General features: G+C 32.8%; 1 protein-coding gene across 1 annotated transcript; it reads right to left on the reverse strand.

Annotated features, from left to right (window-relative positions):
* Positions 1 to 12,220: 12,220 nt before the first annotated feature.
* On the reverse strand, positions 12,221 to 18,498 carry LOC123530026 (uncharacterized). The gene is made up of 2 exons (XM_045310710.2): positions 18,445 to 18,498; positions 12,221 to 14,644 (listed from the first exon to the last, which is right to left on the reverse strand). Exons 1-2 carry the CDS (start codon positions 18,457 to 18,459, stop codon positions 14,057 to 14,059), a joined length of 603 nt encoding a protein of 200 aa, XP_045166645.2. The 5' UTR covers positions 18,460 to 18,498; the 3' UTR covers positions 12,221 to 14,056.
* Positions 18,499 to 19,472: the final 974 nt, after the last annotated feature.

A 19,472-nucleotide genomic window follows, 5' to 3' on the forward strand; every position in this document is an offset into this window, starting at 1 on the left:
AATCCTGTATTGATAATGTAGACATGTTATTCTGGCTAATACAAGTGTACGGACCTAACGGATAATATAGAGATTTTATTTGGTTAAATAGCTTTGTATGGACCGTATTTTAAATGAAAAACAATCTTATTCCGATAAAAAAAACTGCACAGATCTTTTTGATAATGTAGAGATCATATCCAGGTAAATACCTCTGTACGGACGAGTTGTTATTCCGATAAACACCTCTGTATTGACTCTGTTGATATAATAGAGATCTTGCTCAGACAGATAACTCTGTCGGTTTTTTTGAAAAATGTGTGGTTTATGTAATTATAATTTATGTTTAGTTTAATATATTTATTTTGGAAAATCTATCACATTTACATTTTTCACAAATAGGAAAACATATTACGAAAGATAACTTACAATTTATATTTTGTTTCATCTGTTTTGTGGCTGCCACATACTTTCTCATTTATGTAGATAATTTTCTCTAAAATGTCACATATCCCGTTCTTATCTTTTTTCTTTTATCAGTTTTGCGCATGCGTCAAGATGGTGGTTTGAAATTTTTGAACTGGTGAAAAAATAAACTAAAATGTTAAATTTGGAGTAATATAGACGGAAGTATTTATTCAGGTTTGCACCAAATGTTGTGTTATAGCATTTCTTAGCTTTTGTGACTAGTTTGTGATTAGTTTCATGGGGAGAAAACGTAAAACAGATGTGATATCTCCTGGTAGCGATAACAAAGAGGTGAAAAGGAAGGACACAAAGCCGAGCAAGATGGCTACCGCCCAACCAAATGTACCAAATGTACCACAGACACCAATACAAAATTCTAATGTCGGAGTACCACAGACACCAATACAAAATTCTAATGTCGGGATGCAGCAAACATTCACGAATCCAAACCTTAATTATAATGGTGTTAATCAATACGGGGCACAGGTTGCTTATCCTTACAGTTCACCATATTTAAGCGCTACACAAAGCCCCCCGGCATTTTCACAACAAACACAACAGTTGAATAACGGTAATAGTGAGATTTTGCAGTCAATTTTGCAGCGATTAGATAATGTTGACACGAAATTAGGCCAACTGACAACAATTCAGATTAGTATTGATTCTATAACGGCACGGTTAAATAGCCTGGATCAAAAGATCAATGACATTGAATCTAGCCAGAGATTTATCGGTGACCAATATGACACTGTATCAGCATGTACGAATGAAAACAAATTAAGCATTGAAAAAATAAACAGAGATTCATCTGAAGTGAAAATGCAGAACTATGAATTATCTCGTTCAAATGATTCGTTACAGGAAAGTGTCCTCGACCTAAAATGCAGGTCAATGAGAGATAATCTTCTCTTTTTCGGTATTCCAGAAGGTCGGGTTTCTTTTACTACAACAATAAACCCTTCTTCACATACGAGTTCGACGGAAGATGAGCATGCTACTGCAAGGAATACAGAATCTGGTCCCACAGCGGAAAGTTCAGAGTCTGGTCCCACTACACTCCCCCCTCCAGCTCCGCCCTCTTATTCAGGTGTATTATTAGATGATTGTAGAGCCAAAATTATAGACTTTTGTGAACATGTGCTGAGTATTTCAGATTCGAAAAACAAACTTTCGATTGTAAGAGCTCATCGAATTGGTCAAGCAGTGCCGGGTAAGGTTCGCCCAATTGTGGTCAAGTTCGAATCGGATTCTAAAACTCTCATAAAACATAGCTTGAAATCGATTAATCTAAAACACACACCTTACAATGTCTCAGACCAGTATCCGCAAGAGGTCGTTGAAAAGCGAAAGGCACTTATACCGCATTTGATTAAGGCGCGAGCAGAAGGAAAGCGAGCAGTACTTGTGAGGGATAAATTGTTTGTAGACAATCATGCGTTCAGACCAGCCACCGGAACGGAGGGCACCCAAGGAGTTCCTACAAGTGTCAGTAACAGTTAGGGGGCAGGAGAAAAGTATGAACTGAGTGTAATCTCCTGGAATGTTGAAGGCCTTAAGAACTGTTTATGTGATGAAGATTTTGTTAACTTTGTAGTAAATTTTGACATTTTGTTTTTCTGTGAGACATGGCAGAGAAATACGGATACTTTTTCATTAGATGGGTACGAATCTATAGAAATTCCTAGAAAAGAAAGCATGTCACCTAACTGTAAACGGGGTCATGGTGGAATTTGTTTGTTTTACAAAAGTTACCTTAAACCTGGTATTAGTACTACTGAAATAGATGAAAATGGTATTATATGGATCAAATTATGTAAAGATTTTTTCAATATGGAAAAAGATATCTATGTGTGCTTTTTGTATATCCATCCTAGCAACTCAGTATATTATGCTATGCATGAGGTTGGATACTTTGAAAAAATTGAACAAGGTTTATGTGAATATACAGAACTAGGCGAAGTCTCAGTAATCGGGGATTTAAACGCAAGATGTGGTGAGCGTTCTGATATTATACAATCATGTGAGGACTTTAATAGATATATACATGTACTAGATCAAAATGATTGTATAGATATGGCTTTTGATTTACCGCATAGATTTACCATGGATAACTGTATAAACTCGTCTGGTCTAAAATTAATAGATTTATGTTTGAGTAGTAGTTTGAAAATTGTTAATGGCCGAATAGGGGATGATGCTGGTATTGGAAGTTTTACAAATATGACCGTCAGAGGTAATAGTTTGATTGATTATGCATTGTGTAGTTATGATCTATTTAAGTCTGTTGCAGATTTTGTTGTACATGACTTTCAAACATGTTCCACACATGCTCCAATTTAGGTTAATTTTTCTATCAACTGTCTTTTAGGTAAAGAGAACGATAGTAATATTAGTACAAACGAGAAACTTGTTTGGAAGGCTGAAAAGGTACCATTATTTAAAGACATTATTAGCAATACGGTTTCAGAGTTTGATGATATAGTAAACAGTGTAATTGACTCCGAGACAGAGTTTGATATTGGCATAAACAAAATTGCTGATAGTCTTTATAATAAAGCATATAGTGTTTTTGGTCAAAAAACACATGGTCAATGTAAGAAGTCTGATCGTAGATTTAAAAGCCCATGGTATACGACTGAATGTGAAAACGCCAGAGTTGTGTTTAAAGCGGCAAGTAAAAGGTATAGACACTGTAAGAATGCAGAAAATTATGAGATTTTAAAAATTGCCCGGAAAAGGTATAAATTGGTAAAAAGAAAAGCAAAAGCAAAATTTAAAGTGAAACAGAAAGGTGACTTGCATAATTTAGCGAGGAGTAATCCGCAAAAATTCTGGAGTGAAATAAGAAGATTTAAAAACAAATCAAAGGCCTGAATGGCCTGAGTCGGCTAATGATTGATGTACTGACAGTATAGTCTACCAGTTTCAGTTTGTTTTTAGTTTTTTTCTTAAAATTTCATAACACAGCTCGATATTTACCCAAAATGTTATATCCGGATACGATTACACTTTTCTCCAGCTTGAACAATATATTTTACAAATTGTGATGATACGAAGACATTTAGCAGCAATTGGCAATATCTGACATTGAAGTTTACGGTTAAATTACCTCTTATTTAAATCTTTTCATAAAAAAGTTGTTTCGTTTCGTGAAAGCTGAGTTGAGTTAAGCAGCCAAACATAGACGATCTACTTTCGATTTCAAAACTACAAGAAAAATACAATTTAATGTTTCGCCGATTTGTTTATTTCTCGAAAAATAAGAATTAAAATCATTTTTAATATCAGTGTAACTAAAAAACCAGTAAGAGCTTCTTCTTCCGATAATTTATCCGTTTACTGCTGCAAAATTCAACCCACGCAAAGTTTATAGAAATCATACGATGCGTGTTTACGTTCAATGTGGGAGAATTAAGGCTGATCGGCTATGTTACCTAACGCATCCAGACATTCAGATTTTGTTTTTAAAAAAACATGTGTGCGTTTCTGTAATTTTATATACGTTTTTATACGCTTAGAATTATTAACATGCGATTGCATTATTTCATACGTTAATTACGCTAATACGCATCTTATCTGAGCCCTGTGGACTATTTTTGTCTTTGTGGATGTTACCCAAGCTTTGTAAGCCGCGCAATTATTAAATGCAATTTATGCTTAATGAGTTACATCGAGAATTGCACAATTACAGTCATAATATGACAGATTACATCGTATATTGGTCATAGCAAGGGAATGACACAACTTAACTTTCATTCATGCAGTGAACTGTTTAAGTTTGAAAATCTAATGGAACTACATCCCTTACTTGTTATTTGGTCCATTTAGAGAATCGTTGGATGACAAGGATCGTCAAAGGCTTTCACCTTAGCGATCAAAAACTGACAAAGTACATTGACTAAAGAAGAATTTCTAATTATTTCAAAAACTGTTGCAGAGGAAAATGTATTCGTGAATAATGATGTAGAAAGTGAGCTTTTACATGTGATTATATAACTGCTAATAATGTTGAAGAGCTAGATAAAGGTTCGATACAAAAGAGGTTGAAAAAGCTATTTCTTCGTAAAATGTGAAAAAGCGTGGTATTGATAAGCTTATACCAGAAATATTTACAGAATGTAATACGATTTTATCACCTATTTATGTAAGTTGTTAACCAATGTTTATAAATGGTATCTACCCAAAAAGTTGGACTAAAGGTATAAATAGTTCCTGTTCCAAAAAAAGGTGATTTGAGCGATGTTAATAATTATAGAGGCATAACATTAACTAGTATATTTTCAAAGATTTTTCAACATTATTAGATACACGCTTAAGAAATGGGCAGAAGAAAACGAGCTATTGACAGAATTTCAGTTTGGTTTTCGCAAAGGAAAAAGCACGATAGACTGTGTTTTTGTTTTAAATTCATTATAAAATAAAGTTTTAAAATGATGAAAATAAGAAAACTCTACTGTGCTTTTGTAGATTTTCGTAAAGCCTTAGATGTTGTATATAGAAATGTATTTGGCTTAAATTGATTAGATATGGAAATCTTTTAGAATTGTAAAAATGTTCGATCTATGTACGAAACTGTTAGATCATGTGTAAGAATTAAGGAAGTCTATCAGATTTCTTTGAAAGTAATTCAGGGTAAAACAAGGAGAGCCATTGTCTCCCCTTCTCTTCATTTTCTTTATAAATGACATGTATGCGTTTTTGATGAATGATGCAATAGATGCTTTTAGCTTAGATAATATACAATTATTTTTACTGCTTTTTGCAGATGACACTGTTTTATTTTCATATTCAAAGGAAGGTTTGCAAAATATGATAAATAACTTTAATCATTATTGTACAACATGGGTATAAATGTCAATATAAACAAAACTGTGGTCATGGTATGTAAAAAGGGCAATAGACCAGAAATGTTGATTTTTTCTACGGTCAACATAAGTTAAATATTGTTACCAAGTTCACATACTTGGGTGTCACTTTGTCAGCAATGGTTCATTTTTTCAGTCGCAGAAATGTTTGTCTAAACAAGCTATGAAAGCGGTATTTTCATTAAATGCACTGTTCGGTAATTTGCACATGGATATATCAGAAAAAAATTAAACTGTTTGATTCAATGATTATGCCTATTTAAATTACGGTTCAGAAGTATGGGTTTTCATAAAGCTCCTGACATTGAACGAGTTCATTTGAAGTTATGAAATCTGTTTTAGGTGTTCGGCAACAAACTTCCAACTTAGCAGTCTATGGCGAACTTGGAAGAGTTCCCATGATTGTTTTGAGAAAATAAGCATACTTAAGTTTTGTACAGAATTTTGAAAAACCATATTCATTGATGTACAGGTTGTTCGATATAAAGGATGCTCATGGAAATCATATAAACAAGTGGTCAGTTCAAGTAAAAGATATTCTTGAGAGTTTAGGTTTTGCATTTTTATGGAATAGTCAGGATATTACAAATATACAGTTAAATGCAGTTATTCAAAGAGTTTATGATCAATACTTACAACAGTGTTTAGCGAAATTAGGAATTTTCCAAAATTAGAAACGTATTGTAGTTTAAATGTGATTTTAGTGTAGAAAGGTATCTTAGTCTGATATTGAATGAGAAACAGAATAGCTTTTACTAGGTTAAGATGTTCAGCACATAAATTATTTATTGAAGAAGGAAGATATAGAAATATTGAAAGAAATAATAGAATATGCAGTAATTGTAATATGAATCAAATAGAAACAGAATATCACTTTCTTTTTAGTGTGTCCTAAGTATAGAGAACTCAGATACGAATGTTTACCTAATTATTATTGTGCATGGCCTAATATTAATAAATTCAAAAGTCTTATGAATACAACGCGTGTTCAGCTAGTGAACAAAACAGCTAAGTTTATCTACTTAGCGACTATCAAACGTGAATCATTAATTAATTAGTATAGATACTATTTATAAAATGTTGTAAATAACGTTGTAAATGATTACAGTAGGCAGTATACTAGTGTGTTTGTTTGTCTGTTAAAATATGTGTTTCTTAGTCTCAGTGTGAATGGAATTAACTATTACTATATGACAATTTTATATATGTCTCTCACACATTTGTACTAACATACTTTTCTCATGTTTTGTATATATAACCGCCATCGATTGTAGTATGGCGATAGACATTGTAAAATGTTTGAGCCAATAAAAATCTTGAATCTTGAAAATCTATCTGGCAAGTGGAAACGCTCCATGTTATCCACATAATTATTTTTACAGGCCAAAATTACCTGCTGGTGCCAACAACTGCCAACACGTCTTCGCATAAATAAGTGGATATTGCGAATGCCAATTAGCTGAAATATATTTTTTCGAAGTGCGAGACGAATTCGCATATTCTACTATATGTATAAAAGTGTTGACTGAAATATTTCTTGTAATTCGCATAAGGTAACTGATTAAATAATCACGATGTCTTGTTAACTTAAGTGAATATGTGGGTGAAGGTAGTGGGCTCAAGAAGTTTTTCCTGCTCAGATGCTTGTGCAGATAACCAGAAACTTTCACAGATAATAACTGATTATGCGACATTTTCACATAAATAAGTGGTTATGTGGTTGGCAGTATTAGCAATCATAGCTTTTCGGGAGGTAACACAAAATATGTGTCTATTTGCTTTCCACAAATGTTTTTTTTTCTGCGATATTTAGAGTGTATTAGATGTGTAACACGCTTATGCTGATTGACTTGCCATGTTATGTTGTATATTAATTTAAACACGACAAAGAGTTTATACGTCGCGTATGCCCTCATGAAATTATTCCGCGCGGCGTATTATCGATTCTTACGGTTTTTTTTAAATTAATTGAAACAGTCTTCTGCTACTTTATTATTTCGATTCTAATATGGCTTGTTTGTAGAATAATGATATAATTATATTTCTTAATCACATCACGCGCTCTTATTCGGCTATTCAATGTTTCCCTTGGATGACGATGACAAATCAGTTATTCAAGATTTCCTCAAGTGATTAAAGTAGGGATCAAAACGGATAGTATTTTTGGTATTCGAATATTAGGTTATCAGCTGATCAACAAAACAACTAAATATCTGTTTAGCGACTCTCTTATAAATGAATTGATTTAATGTCCTTCTTTCTGAAGAAAATTTAGCCTTAGAGATACGTCAATAAATGCATTTATAATTTATGTCAACAGAGCTATTCGTTTTTTATTAAAAGACAGCAAAACTATTAGCCAATCAAAGACCTTGACAACGCAAGTGATTCACACCATTAGTATTTATCTCTTTGCAACTATTCGTTATTTACCAGAGTGTAAAATTCAACAACCGAATCCATGTCGACGTGTTGGTCATGCGAATGTACATTATTGAAAATAAATGTGATTTGATTTGTCATAATTGAAAATCATTTGGTTTCATGCAATCCGTTTTACTTAACTCCACATGTTTAATGTATAATGCGTTAATTATATTAAGGAACAATTGAGCTATAGCTTACAACTATATCCCATTATATATGGAATTTTAATTAATTTAAGGGTATTCTAAATAAGAAAAAGAACTCTCTTTGATCTAGTTTTCAACAATTATAAAACAATTACAAAAAAAAGAACATATCAAGAAATTCATCAAATTTTATGTTACTTTTACCTGTCACTTCGTTGTTCATGCAAGGTATAAGGGGAGAGAACTATTAATGGCTTTATTTTCGACAGAGGGACTAAATCATCTTAAATGCTTAAGAACATGACTTAAATTCGAGTCTAATGTGTAACGCGATTATGTAATTGTGTATCATTATTTGTTTTTTTTTTGTTGTTGTTTTTATGTATTCAGTATGGTAAAAAACAACTCAACTGCATTCATTTTACATTGGAAAGGCTTCCTGTTCTGAAATGCAGTCCTTTGAAATTTGCGCATTTTATTTAGAATAAATCATTTAATGTGTTTATGCCAGTAGTAGGGTACTAGGACGAAAGTTATATGTCTGTATGTATCAAAATTCTCTTAAAACAGAACATAATTTCGAAAGAAAAAATCATTCGTATTTTTGTTTTGGGATAGTAGCTTATTTACCTTTAACCACCTACTTTACAGAATTTCACTTTATGTTGGAAACATGCTAAAAGAAAAATTTGAAGTGGCGTGCATACAAATTAATGTTATTTTTCGAAATTTTGAAAGTGAGTCCATTGGTTAGCATTTGTAAATAAATCAAGCAATAACAATGTGATGGCTGTGTTCATGTTTGTTAAAAGAACTTTTGTAGTGTAAAGAAAACTATTCAAAACAAATAAGAATAAATGTCAGCTGTTCAGTTTTATTTCTTTGTTTTGTCATGTGATAGCTTTGTGCATCAATTTACTAAATATAGATGTAGCACAAAGTGCTTGGGATGAGTTATTCTGACTGCTCACCGCACATCCAACTTCCGGGTCATACTTCCGTCCACACGTTTCTTCGAACGACGTAAAATCAAGCCAGTACGAGACTCATAACTTTGTAATGATTGATCGAAATAGTGTGCAAAATACAGAAGAAAGGTATGTTCTTTACCTTTTAAATGATATCTCCATTCTATACAAACATATAGAGGTACAAGTAGTTAGTGCGATATACTGTCGAATGCGCTGGTCATTTTATGCCCCTATAGTGCTGAGAAAAACACATAAACGACTTTATTAAAACAGTAGTAGTTACATATTTTATCAATTTCTTTTGAAAGTTTACGGGTATTGCAATTAAACGATGCTTTTTTTTTCAAAATTATTTTTTTCTATCAAATTTTATGACGTCATCTTAAAACGTTAACATGATACGACGTCAGTTTCAAAACTGCTGTGTTTAAAAGTTCGTGTTGATCAACATCAAACTAAATTATTAACAGACTTACAAAAGTAGTTATTCATTCTGGTAATTCAGACTGATAAAAATGTAGCCTTACGTGTAAGTTTGGCGATCCAAAGCTTGTTAATACAGAGCGTATAAATTTTATGTAAACACGTAGAGCATGCAAAGAGATCTAAGAACTTTGATATTTTATGAAACACGTTAGTCTGGCAAAGCACATTTACTGATAATCATCTTTATTATATGTTTTACTACCTGTAAATGGAGAATTGCCGAAGCCATTACAAAGTAATGAGGCTTGTAACAACCTTTTTGAACATCCCTCGTATCAATCAAACTTCAATTGCGTAATGAAACTTGTGTTCTGACATTGCAGGTACAAAGTTCATGTGTAGTTTTCTAAATAAGATACTGTTTAAACCAATCATCAGTCGAATGTTTCTCGAGTAGTCCTCTGTCAAGACTGTTGAAAAGGTTGAGCTGCACATAGGGGCCACAAGAGCTAAAATCGATAAACCTTCAAACAACATCTCCTCCTACACCGCTAGATTTATTTTGAAATAGTTTTACACAAGTGTTTCTTGGATAACCCTCTAACAAGCTTGTTCAAATTTTTCCGATTCGTCAAAAAACTTGGCCGCCCGGGGATGAGGTCACTTTCCCCAGTTTCGTGTTTACTTTCCCCTGTGTAGTTGGAATTTCAGAAACATTCTTGCTTTGTTCAATTTTTAAAATCATTTCACATGAATATGACCGTTTACCAATATTGTTCAGTCATGTTCGATTAGTATTAGAACATGGCCTCCAGATCTACAAGTAGAAAATTCTTCGAACTACATCTCCATCGGATTTTGAAAAACTAATTTCACAGAAATGTTCTAATGAATGTAGTACATGTTGATTTGTAAAACACATGACTGCCGAAAGGAGAGGCTACTTCTCCCTTTATTGCTCGTGGAAAACTTTCAAAATCTTCTCTCCTGAATTTGCATGTTGATTTCAAAGCTTCTTGAATGACTTTACCTTTTTAGTTATAAAAACTAGCGTAAGCGATCTAGGGCCAGCTGACCCTCTTTTTTGTGATGTCTTAGAAAATGACAAGCGAAGCGTAATAAACATTTTTATTAAAGTTATATTAAGGTATGAAAAATTATATCAAAAAGCCCCCATATGTTAATAAATTCATTTAAATTATAATGTAACTTTAGGTTGCTTACAATAATCTGACATGCATGGTCTACATTTAATTTCTTTTATCATTTAGTAAATTCAAAGTCCAACAGTATCCAGGATTAAAATACTCATCAAAGTCTGAGCGAAAGATAACTATATCCTCTTTATGAGCTCCCATACGCCATACCAACAAGGAATATGAGGGGAAATCGTCATAGCAGTTCACCATCATTTTTTTTGAACTAATGTCTCCATCCAGTTGTGATAACTGTTGTGTTATGATTTATGTCAAAAGTGGCTTGTCTTGATATAATATTTTTTAAAAAAACGGTCCCGACAGAAAATCAATTGCACATTTAGATCAAGGAAACAGTTATTAGATAATATGCATGTTATGGAGACTCTAAAGCGCCGCGCTTAGATTTCTTTCCAACATGACAATAGAAGCATCTGTGAAGTCATCCTATAAAAATGTATAAAATAACTATAAGTAACCACACCCTATTAACAGCAACGTAGATCTGCAAACGCAGGTTCAATATAAAGGCTTCGAAATAAGTGAAGTATGTGAGAAACGTTTGAAATGATAAACGAAAGGAACAATGTTAATAAAAACGATTGAAATAGAGCTACTCAAAATTCTTAGAGGTTGATGTAAGTTGAACTCAAATTTTATCTAAACATTCTGCAGCCTATCACTTAAGATGAGACATGTAAAATGATTTCATGTGCTTTTTATTCTGGCGTTATTAATTACAAATAAAATTGTTTTAAACAAATGTAAGTTATATTTTGTCTGTCTGATGGAAAGAAAAACGGCCTATATATCTTTTCTTTCAGTTTTGTTAATATTGTTTCATGTTGGTTGGTTCAGAACTGTTCCAATTGAACTTACTTGAATGGGTTCTATCTCTGTTGTTTCAATATATTTAATTGTGTTTCAAGGACAACATGAGGTCAAAAATCCGGATTATTGTCATTAGATAATAGAATTATTCAATCAGAAACGCGCCTTATCTCGCATTGGTAGATTTTTATCTGACATTCATTTTCTTTTATATTTTGGTTAACTTTCTGACGTATAAGGAAACTTGATCAGTCATATTGATAATAGTGTAAAGTAATAACACACTTAAACGACTTTAGGTAATGGAAATTCGATGGCTTGAAATGATACTTTTGAGAGCAGACATGTGTATAAGTCAAGGACAATAATTAGAACTGACATGGCTTAGGTAACGTCGCGTGTGTGTACCTAGTTGTACATTCCTTCTATATAAGATCCTTCGAAGGGATGGAACGCAAGCAATCACTCGTTATATCTAAATCAAAGCTATCATTTAGAAATGCCTATTTTATGAAGTACCTGAAGAAGTGCAGGTCACTCAGGCTAAAGGTATTCGCTGATAATGAATGTTTCATGCAAACTGCGCAGATAAAATAAAAATAAGAAATGTTCCCAGCATATATGAAATATTAGTTTGAAAAAGATCTGAGACATTTTTTTTTAGTTTCTTGACACTTTTATCTTACACTATCATTTTGTGATATTTTTTATACATACAAAGCCCGTGTCTTCCTACTCCATCAAAAGCTTATAGGTCTGCACATTACCGAAATTATGTCCGCCTCAAAGCATACTCATGTTGTTTATTCAAACATTATACCTTTGCACGCTTTTACACAGTACTTAAAAGAATTACATGACCCGAAACGACCATATAAGCTAAGTGGAACAGCCTCAGAAAACAACTGAAATTCAAACTTTAGATTTATTGTCAAAACGACATATATAACGATTCAAAGACAACAAAGAAAAGTAATACATGTATCTGAAATTGCTTCATACCTATGTTTATGTCTCCTTCTAAATTATCTTGACATTTTGTGTCATTCATTCAGTGATAACAACAATTATCATTATCTACTGCGAAAGAAAGCAATGACCTAGGCAAGAGTTATAAATAGACATGTTCGGGATATTTTGTGTTGTCCATAACTGTTTTACTGCTATATGAACTGATAAGTGACAAAACAATCCAAAAGGAGAACAGACTGATATAAACTGAGTGTTTGAACATTTACTGCCGATATAACGTCATATATATTTCCTTCAGGCCCATTCCTATTCTTTTCAAACATATTACCGGCATTTCTAGAAATATGCTTTAATCCTTTAATCTCTACTTTCTCTGATGATCAACGTAAAAGGATTTTTCAAATCTGACCTAATAACCAAACCGCCTAGTTTTAGAAGATAAAAGTAGTTCATAAAATTTTGGAGTGGCATTAGTTTCGTACTTTACTGTGTGACCAAAATGTTTAGTCATTCTGATTAAAATACAGAGACATTAGGTACACCAATTAAAAAGGGAGCGATCGATAACTGATACAAAATCTGTTTCAATTATTCCATTTGATCCTGAGGCCAAACGTTTGGACGCATGTGTTGACGGGCGGACCTGTGGACTGAAACAAAGTGATTCCTATATGACCACTTAAGCTGTGTCAAGTGGCTTAATAAATACATAGAATATCGGAATGTGGTGAAAGGAAAAGACAGGACTATGTCCATCAATAAATATAAATAATGACCAGATTCTATGAATGGGTAAACAACAAGATGAAAAATAAATAAGCATGTAAATAATTTACGGACAAAAGCCAAACAGTTGACCTTTTAGCATTTTCACTATGATGAAAAAAAGAAATAGTTTCTTTCGTAACGCATAATAGTATGAACGGTAATTTTATAATATATCTTAGCCATAGCAAGTTTTATTTATGCTGTTACCGGTCAACAGTTTGGTTGTCACAAAATTTTAGAAAAGTTGAGCTGTAAAAAAACATAAATGCACCAGTAAAACAAAGACATTTGATCGAAATATGCAGAAATATTAGAAAATATGAAATGTTTGCAAATTCAAGCAACCACTGAAATAGTAACGGTATCTATCATTTGATGCTGTTCTATTTATTTTTCAATTGAAAAATACTGTTTGAATAGAATTTTCTATATTTAATGTGTCCGTACTATTTTTATATCGATACGAACGCGTGTAAGTGCAATGACATAAGGCACTTACGATATCAATGATGAATGGAGCGTTTTGAAGACTTTTCGTCATTTAAAATTAAATGTGTCAACAAAATTAACCATACTCGCCTAACCTTGACAAAATATATAAGTAAATAAGTAAAACTTTGGTTAATGCCATCTGATTCAATCTAATTGGAAGGGATCTTAGGAGACTTTGGCAGCCGTCTGTTAAAAAAATCATAATTATATTGATCCAGACTGGAGGAAAAGTCTATCCCTATAAACTTCACCAAAAGAACGAATTGAAAGTATTCGATTACGTCACTTTCATACAAAGCTGTAACTAAAGTTTTCTTGTCGTGCAAACGACATTTCACATGTCAACCTTACAATTTCAGTACCTCCATGCCGCTTCTGTAAGAGGCAAGTTTAGTTAAGTTAAATTCAAAACATTACATGAAATAGATGTACTTAAGAAATTTACAGACTTTTCGACTTAAAGCTACTGTCCTTGATGGCATTCTAGCATTTGGAATATCTTTCTGTCAATATAATCACCAGTGAGGAATGTCCTTCCAGTCACTTGTGTAATCTAGTTCTTCGTCAAGGTCGTTAGTGTTGTACTTCATGTCCGAAATGTATGTTTTTTCTCTCTTTAAGTTATTATTTTTGTGATTCACGGTTCCGTTAAACCTTAACGGTAAGGAAAGAAATGTCTTATTTCGCCACGGCATTGAATATTGTTCGAATCCATTTACTGTCTGTTTTCCTGGCAATGCATTATGTGTTTTAGATTTCATGTTATATTTTTCATAAATTTCTCTCGCCAGTTTCGAACTCTTTCGAGTGGTGTCTTTGTTATCTTGTACTTCAGGAAGTTCAGTATTCACCATTGGGTTATTATTTGCTTTCATTGCAGAAGTCCTTCGTTTGTAAGCTTGGTGTAGGTCCATTCCGTTTTGAACTACAACACCATTCGGCGAGGGTGGAAGAGTTGTTCTGGCACGGCTCAGTGAATCTCGTGACCTATCACTTTTACTCTTGTTTTGGTGTTTGGCAAGTTCTTCGTGGGCGTGGCTGTATGAAAACTTCACAGCTGGTAACGTTGGGCTAGCCATTTCTGCACTTGGACTCATTTCGCCCTAAAATACAAATGGAAATCAGTAAGTTTGTGAATAATACAGTGGTAACACGTTTCTTTAATAACATTTCTACTTGATCAAATAAAACGTCATTCCGTCAATTAAAGAATGCAAGTTTATTTTTATTAACAACAAGAATGCTCAGTCTTAACGAACATATATCCCTGAAACGAGACATCGTTTGGAAATGCAATGAAACAGTCATTACGTCCGCAAAGGTGAAATAGTTCTGTTCTAACAACTCTTGACCTTTTAAGTATTTGCTTTCATGTTAATTATTTTTTCTTATCTATTTAGATAGTTTCTGTTTTAAGACCCTTGCATAGCTATCAAATTTCAAATTAATTTCGTATACGTTTCACAAAACTGACACCTTTCAAATAAGTTCATAGAATAAAACTTTATATTGTATTTCTTCTTTTGTTGACTGGCAAGAAACAAAGTGTGAATTTGACATAATGTACTACTACTTAAAGATATTGAATGTCCATCTGTCGCTTAAATATTTCACTCCTTAGATATTTATTTCAAATGCAGAAAATCCTCATCAAATACATTTTACTTTTACTAGATATATAAATAAATTGTATATTTAGGGCTACATTCATAATAAAATGTCATGCAATTACAGTTTTTTATTGAAATGATCTTCCAGCTCTTTGGAAGAACTGCTCATGTATATTGAGTTTAACTATAGCTAGCATCACATTATCAAATGTGTAGTATTAAAAACTAGTTGACTGTTAATTAATATCTATAAATAGGTTAATTCCATGTTTACTTAAATAATGTACTGTAATTTTTCATATTTTAAATCAAAGGGTTTAGTACACCTTTACATATTTTACGTCAGTCTTCTGGATGCAGGTCATACATAAAACTCCATTGGTTCTATTGAAATTTTCATTTTATGTCATGATCTTCTTATTTAAAATGTATCATTGTTTTCTCAAATGGTCAAATTTCGCAAAGTCTTCCTTTTATTAGATTCCGCCTCAGACATTTCTTCAAAATCTTAGTATTTTACAAATATTCTGTAACATTCAATAAAAATCAAATTAGTTTTGATATCTAGCCATGTATATGTCAAGATTATATTAGTAATAGCACTATGCTGGGAACATTGTATAGCGATACTTAGCGTCATATTTTTCTTTAACTTCGTGAAACCGTATATTATTTTAGGGTCAACATGGGTGAAAGTAGTGCCATGTATAGCGCCTTTGAACGTGTTTATCATGAAAAGAGCGCTATATAAATATGGTATATACACGTAATAGTATTTATGATAATTACAATAATAGGAAAACGTAAGATTCGAGAAATATTTCAATTCCCTTAAAGATATGACCAAATACTACTTTTCACTCTGCCGTAAATTATAATAAAATATCAGCAGAATGGACTTTGATCATACTTTCTAAACCGAACAATAAATCTTGAAGAAAACATAATTTATACTAGTTTTTGTCATAATTATCAAAATTATCACCAATAAAATCTGTGTAAATGATAACTTTGCTTAACCTACAAAACGAAAGAAAATAAAAAAGACAAACTGTCTACGAATATACTACTTTGGAGCTAAATTTAAAGATTATGCATACAATTTAAAGACACAATACATTCTTATCGAATAATGATAATCTAAAAAAGACTAGAATAAGGTCGTTATGCAATATCCTACATATCCATTTTTACATTTGTATACAATGTATACATATTTGTGCAGCACGCCCCCCACCCCCACCAAATGAGCCGTTCGTCAGTCCGTCAGTCCGTCTGTCTGTCTTATCCTGAGCGTAATTTAAAAGTATGAAACAGATTGACTGCCAACTTGGAATGTACTTGGTAGGCGGTAACGAGGATGAGTTCAGTGTAGGGATAATACACGTTTTTTTTTTGTGTATAAACGTCTGCAGAAGCCCGCGGGATTGTTTGTGACCGAGACCGAAGGTTGAGGTCACAAACATATCCCAAGGGCTTCTGCAGACGTTAATACACAAAACAAACGAGTATTGTCGCTATTCTTGCATAAAAAATATTTCACGACGATTTATGTATTGTTTTCATATGTGATGACTTGACGATTCCGGTACATTTTTTTATTTACCATTCCTGTTGTTCTTGGAAACGGTAAACATGTTTTAAATATCCGTATCCAGGGCCCGGAAATAAACAACACTACCAAAAGCACATCCTGAAGGTTTTTAAGCGATCTTTTATCTCTCATTATTACAAACATTAAATTACCAATAATTGTTCATATCATTTCACAATTTGGTGGACTCGATCACAATTTCAAGAATAATAACTTTGCATTCGAGTTATATTGAGTACGGACACGCAGTTGGAGTACGGATGAGTACGAACGTAGTGTCAAGTTTCCAAGCTGTTTATATAAATTCTTCGAGAAATTAGATAAAAACATACCGACTGATACTTACCAAAATCATAAATATAATACCTAAAAAGGAACAATAGCACAAGTTATTTACAATAACTGAACAGACGCTTTTTAAAGGGAGTGAACTCTAAGAGAAGCTAGTGCGTACATTGATGGGGGCAGTACGTTTGGGGTTGGAAACAGATACAGCTAAACATACTATGGATTACACTGTATCTATAATGCTACAAGAAGAGGTTGTTAAGGAAGAAACAAGACGCAGATGCCAAATATCAGTGTGCGCAAAAATACATACATATATCCCTGGCAAAGCATTTCAAAAATAAAAATCATGTATTAACAGCACGTGAATTGCCTTGTTTGCACACGATTTTTCTCCCGTTTATACATGGGCGGATCCAGTGAAAAAAGTAGTTTTTATGCAAGAATAAGCAATAACCATAACTCTAGCGTCAGTAACTTTAAATAATGTTCCTTTTCATTTTCCCCTGTATTTTACTTGTCCGGACCATGTCATGGATTGACTTTGGACTTGGTGAAAATGGTACATGAATATGAGGATGAGTGTGGTGCACAATATCATAACTCTAGCACCTTTACTCGTATTCAGTTAAAAACGGTTCAAAACACCCCAAGTATTCTCAGCATAGTAATCTGTAGGAGGCCTCAGTACAGTTGGAACATTTTTTTTTAAAAAAAAACATACATAGTTAAAAGGGTGTGAACAAGTTGGAAGTTTCGTAAAAATAAGATAAAAGAATTTAATGCGCTAGTTAAGTTTTACATGTAAGGAAATTTTTTTCTCGTACCATTTAAAACTATTCTGACTATATGAGATTGAAGCGGAATCTCTGCAACATTTCTTCGAAATAAATAAATTTTGATTGTTAACCAATTTAGATGAAAACAACAAATCTCATTTGTATTCCTTAGAATGACACCGACAGCCTAGATTTCCTCATCATATCCATACAGGTTCATATTAATAATGGCACAGTAACATTTTTTCGCGTATTTAAAAATATACTGATGCTGTATACATCAATTTGTCTAAAGGCTTTGTTTTATTTTCGACTAAACAGACTAGTATACCGGTTTTCAGACTTTTGGCAAATAAGTTATTTAAATAATCGTGTTATTTCTTCCATTTTACTTACCGTCAGATATTATCAGCGTAACGCCTTTTCGCAGTATTGGCAAATAAGTAATTTAATTCAACTATTTTACTTACCGTCAAAGCCGTCATATATTCGACGTAACGCCATTTGGCGGTAGTGGCAGATAAGTAATTTAATTCATTTATTTTACTTACCGTCAAAACCCTCATATTTTCAGCGAAACGACATTTGGCGGTAGTGGCAAATAAGCAATCTAATTCATGTATTTTACTTACCGTCAATGCCCTCATATTTTCAGCGTAACGCCATTTGGCGGTAGTGGCAAATAAGCAATTTAATTTATTTATTTTTTTACTTACCGTCAATGCCCTCATATTTTCAGCGTAACGCCATTTGGCGGTAGTGGCAAATAAGCAATTTAATTCATTTATTTTACTTACCGTCAATGCCCTCATATTTTCAGCGTAACGCCATTTGGCGGTAGTGGCAATAGCCAATTAATTCATTATTTACTTACCGGCAATGCCTCATATTCACTAGCCATTATAGTGTCCATACGTTCGAGTCACTCACAATTTTACTCGACAATGTTCCATTTTCCATAAACATGCTGACATTCTGTCGCCAATTTTCTATAAACTTTCTCTTGCTGCTGCTTAGATTTTCCATAGCAGTACTCTCTTTGGTCAAATTGTAGTTCCTCATGATCTTTTTATAACTGTCACTCTACATCAATTCTCGAAACACATGCGCACATAAATTAATATTGCAATACATGCTTCCGGAATGATATTTCTTTCACGTGTTCAGTGATAACACTTGCATCGTGTATGTTAATTAATCGTCACCATAAACATCTTATTTGCATGAATTCAAATTCCATTTGCCTTTTTAGAGAAAAAGTAAAAGGCTTCCCCTCATTAGTAAAATAGATTAACACCGTTTATGGCATGTTGTATAAATTAACACATGACCTCAATAAACTAGTCCTTGGCTTTTGTTTTGAGACCGATATTTAAATTACAAATGTCTAAAGAAGTATTATAAATATATTTATATATATATAAATATACTTTTCTGTCTTTGTTATTATGCGTATTAAGTTACCACCACTTGTTTTAGTTAATTGTTCGGTCTAAAAACCATTCACAGGCGATGCATTCAATAATTCTAAAAGCTCATTAAAATACAATACACCCTACGTTTTATTGACATAACAGTGATCAATTTTAACATCGTAGATATGAACATATAGTAACAAATAGAATGGTAAACATAATAATTAGTTTAAATGTACATTTAT

The sequence above is a fragment of the Mercenaria mercenaria genome, chromosome 13, assembly GCF_021730395.1.
Source record: "Mercenaria mercenaria strain notata chromosome 13, MADL_Memer_1, whole genome shotgun sequence".
Taxonomy (NCBI): Eukaryota; Metazoa; Mollusca; class Bivalvia; order Venerida; family Veneridae; genus Mercenaria; species Mercenaria mercenaria.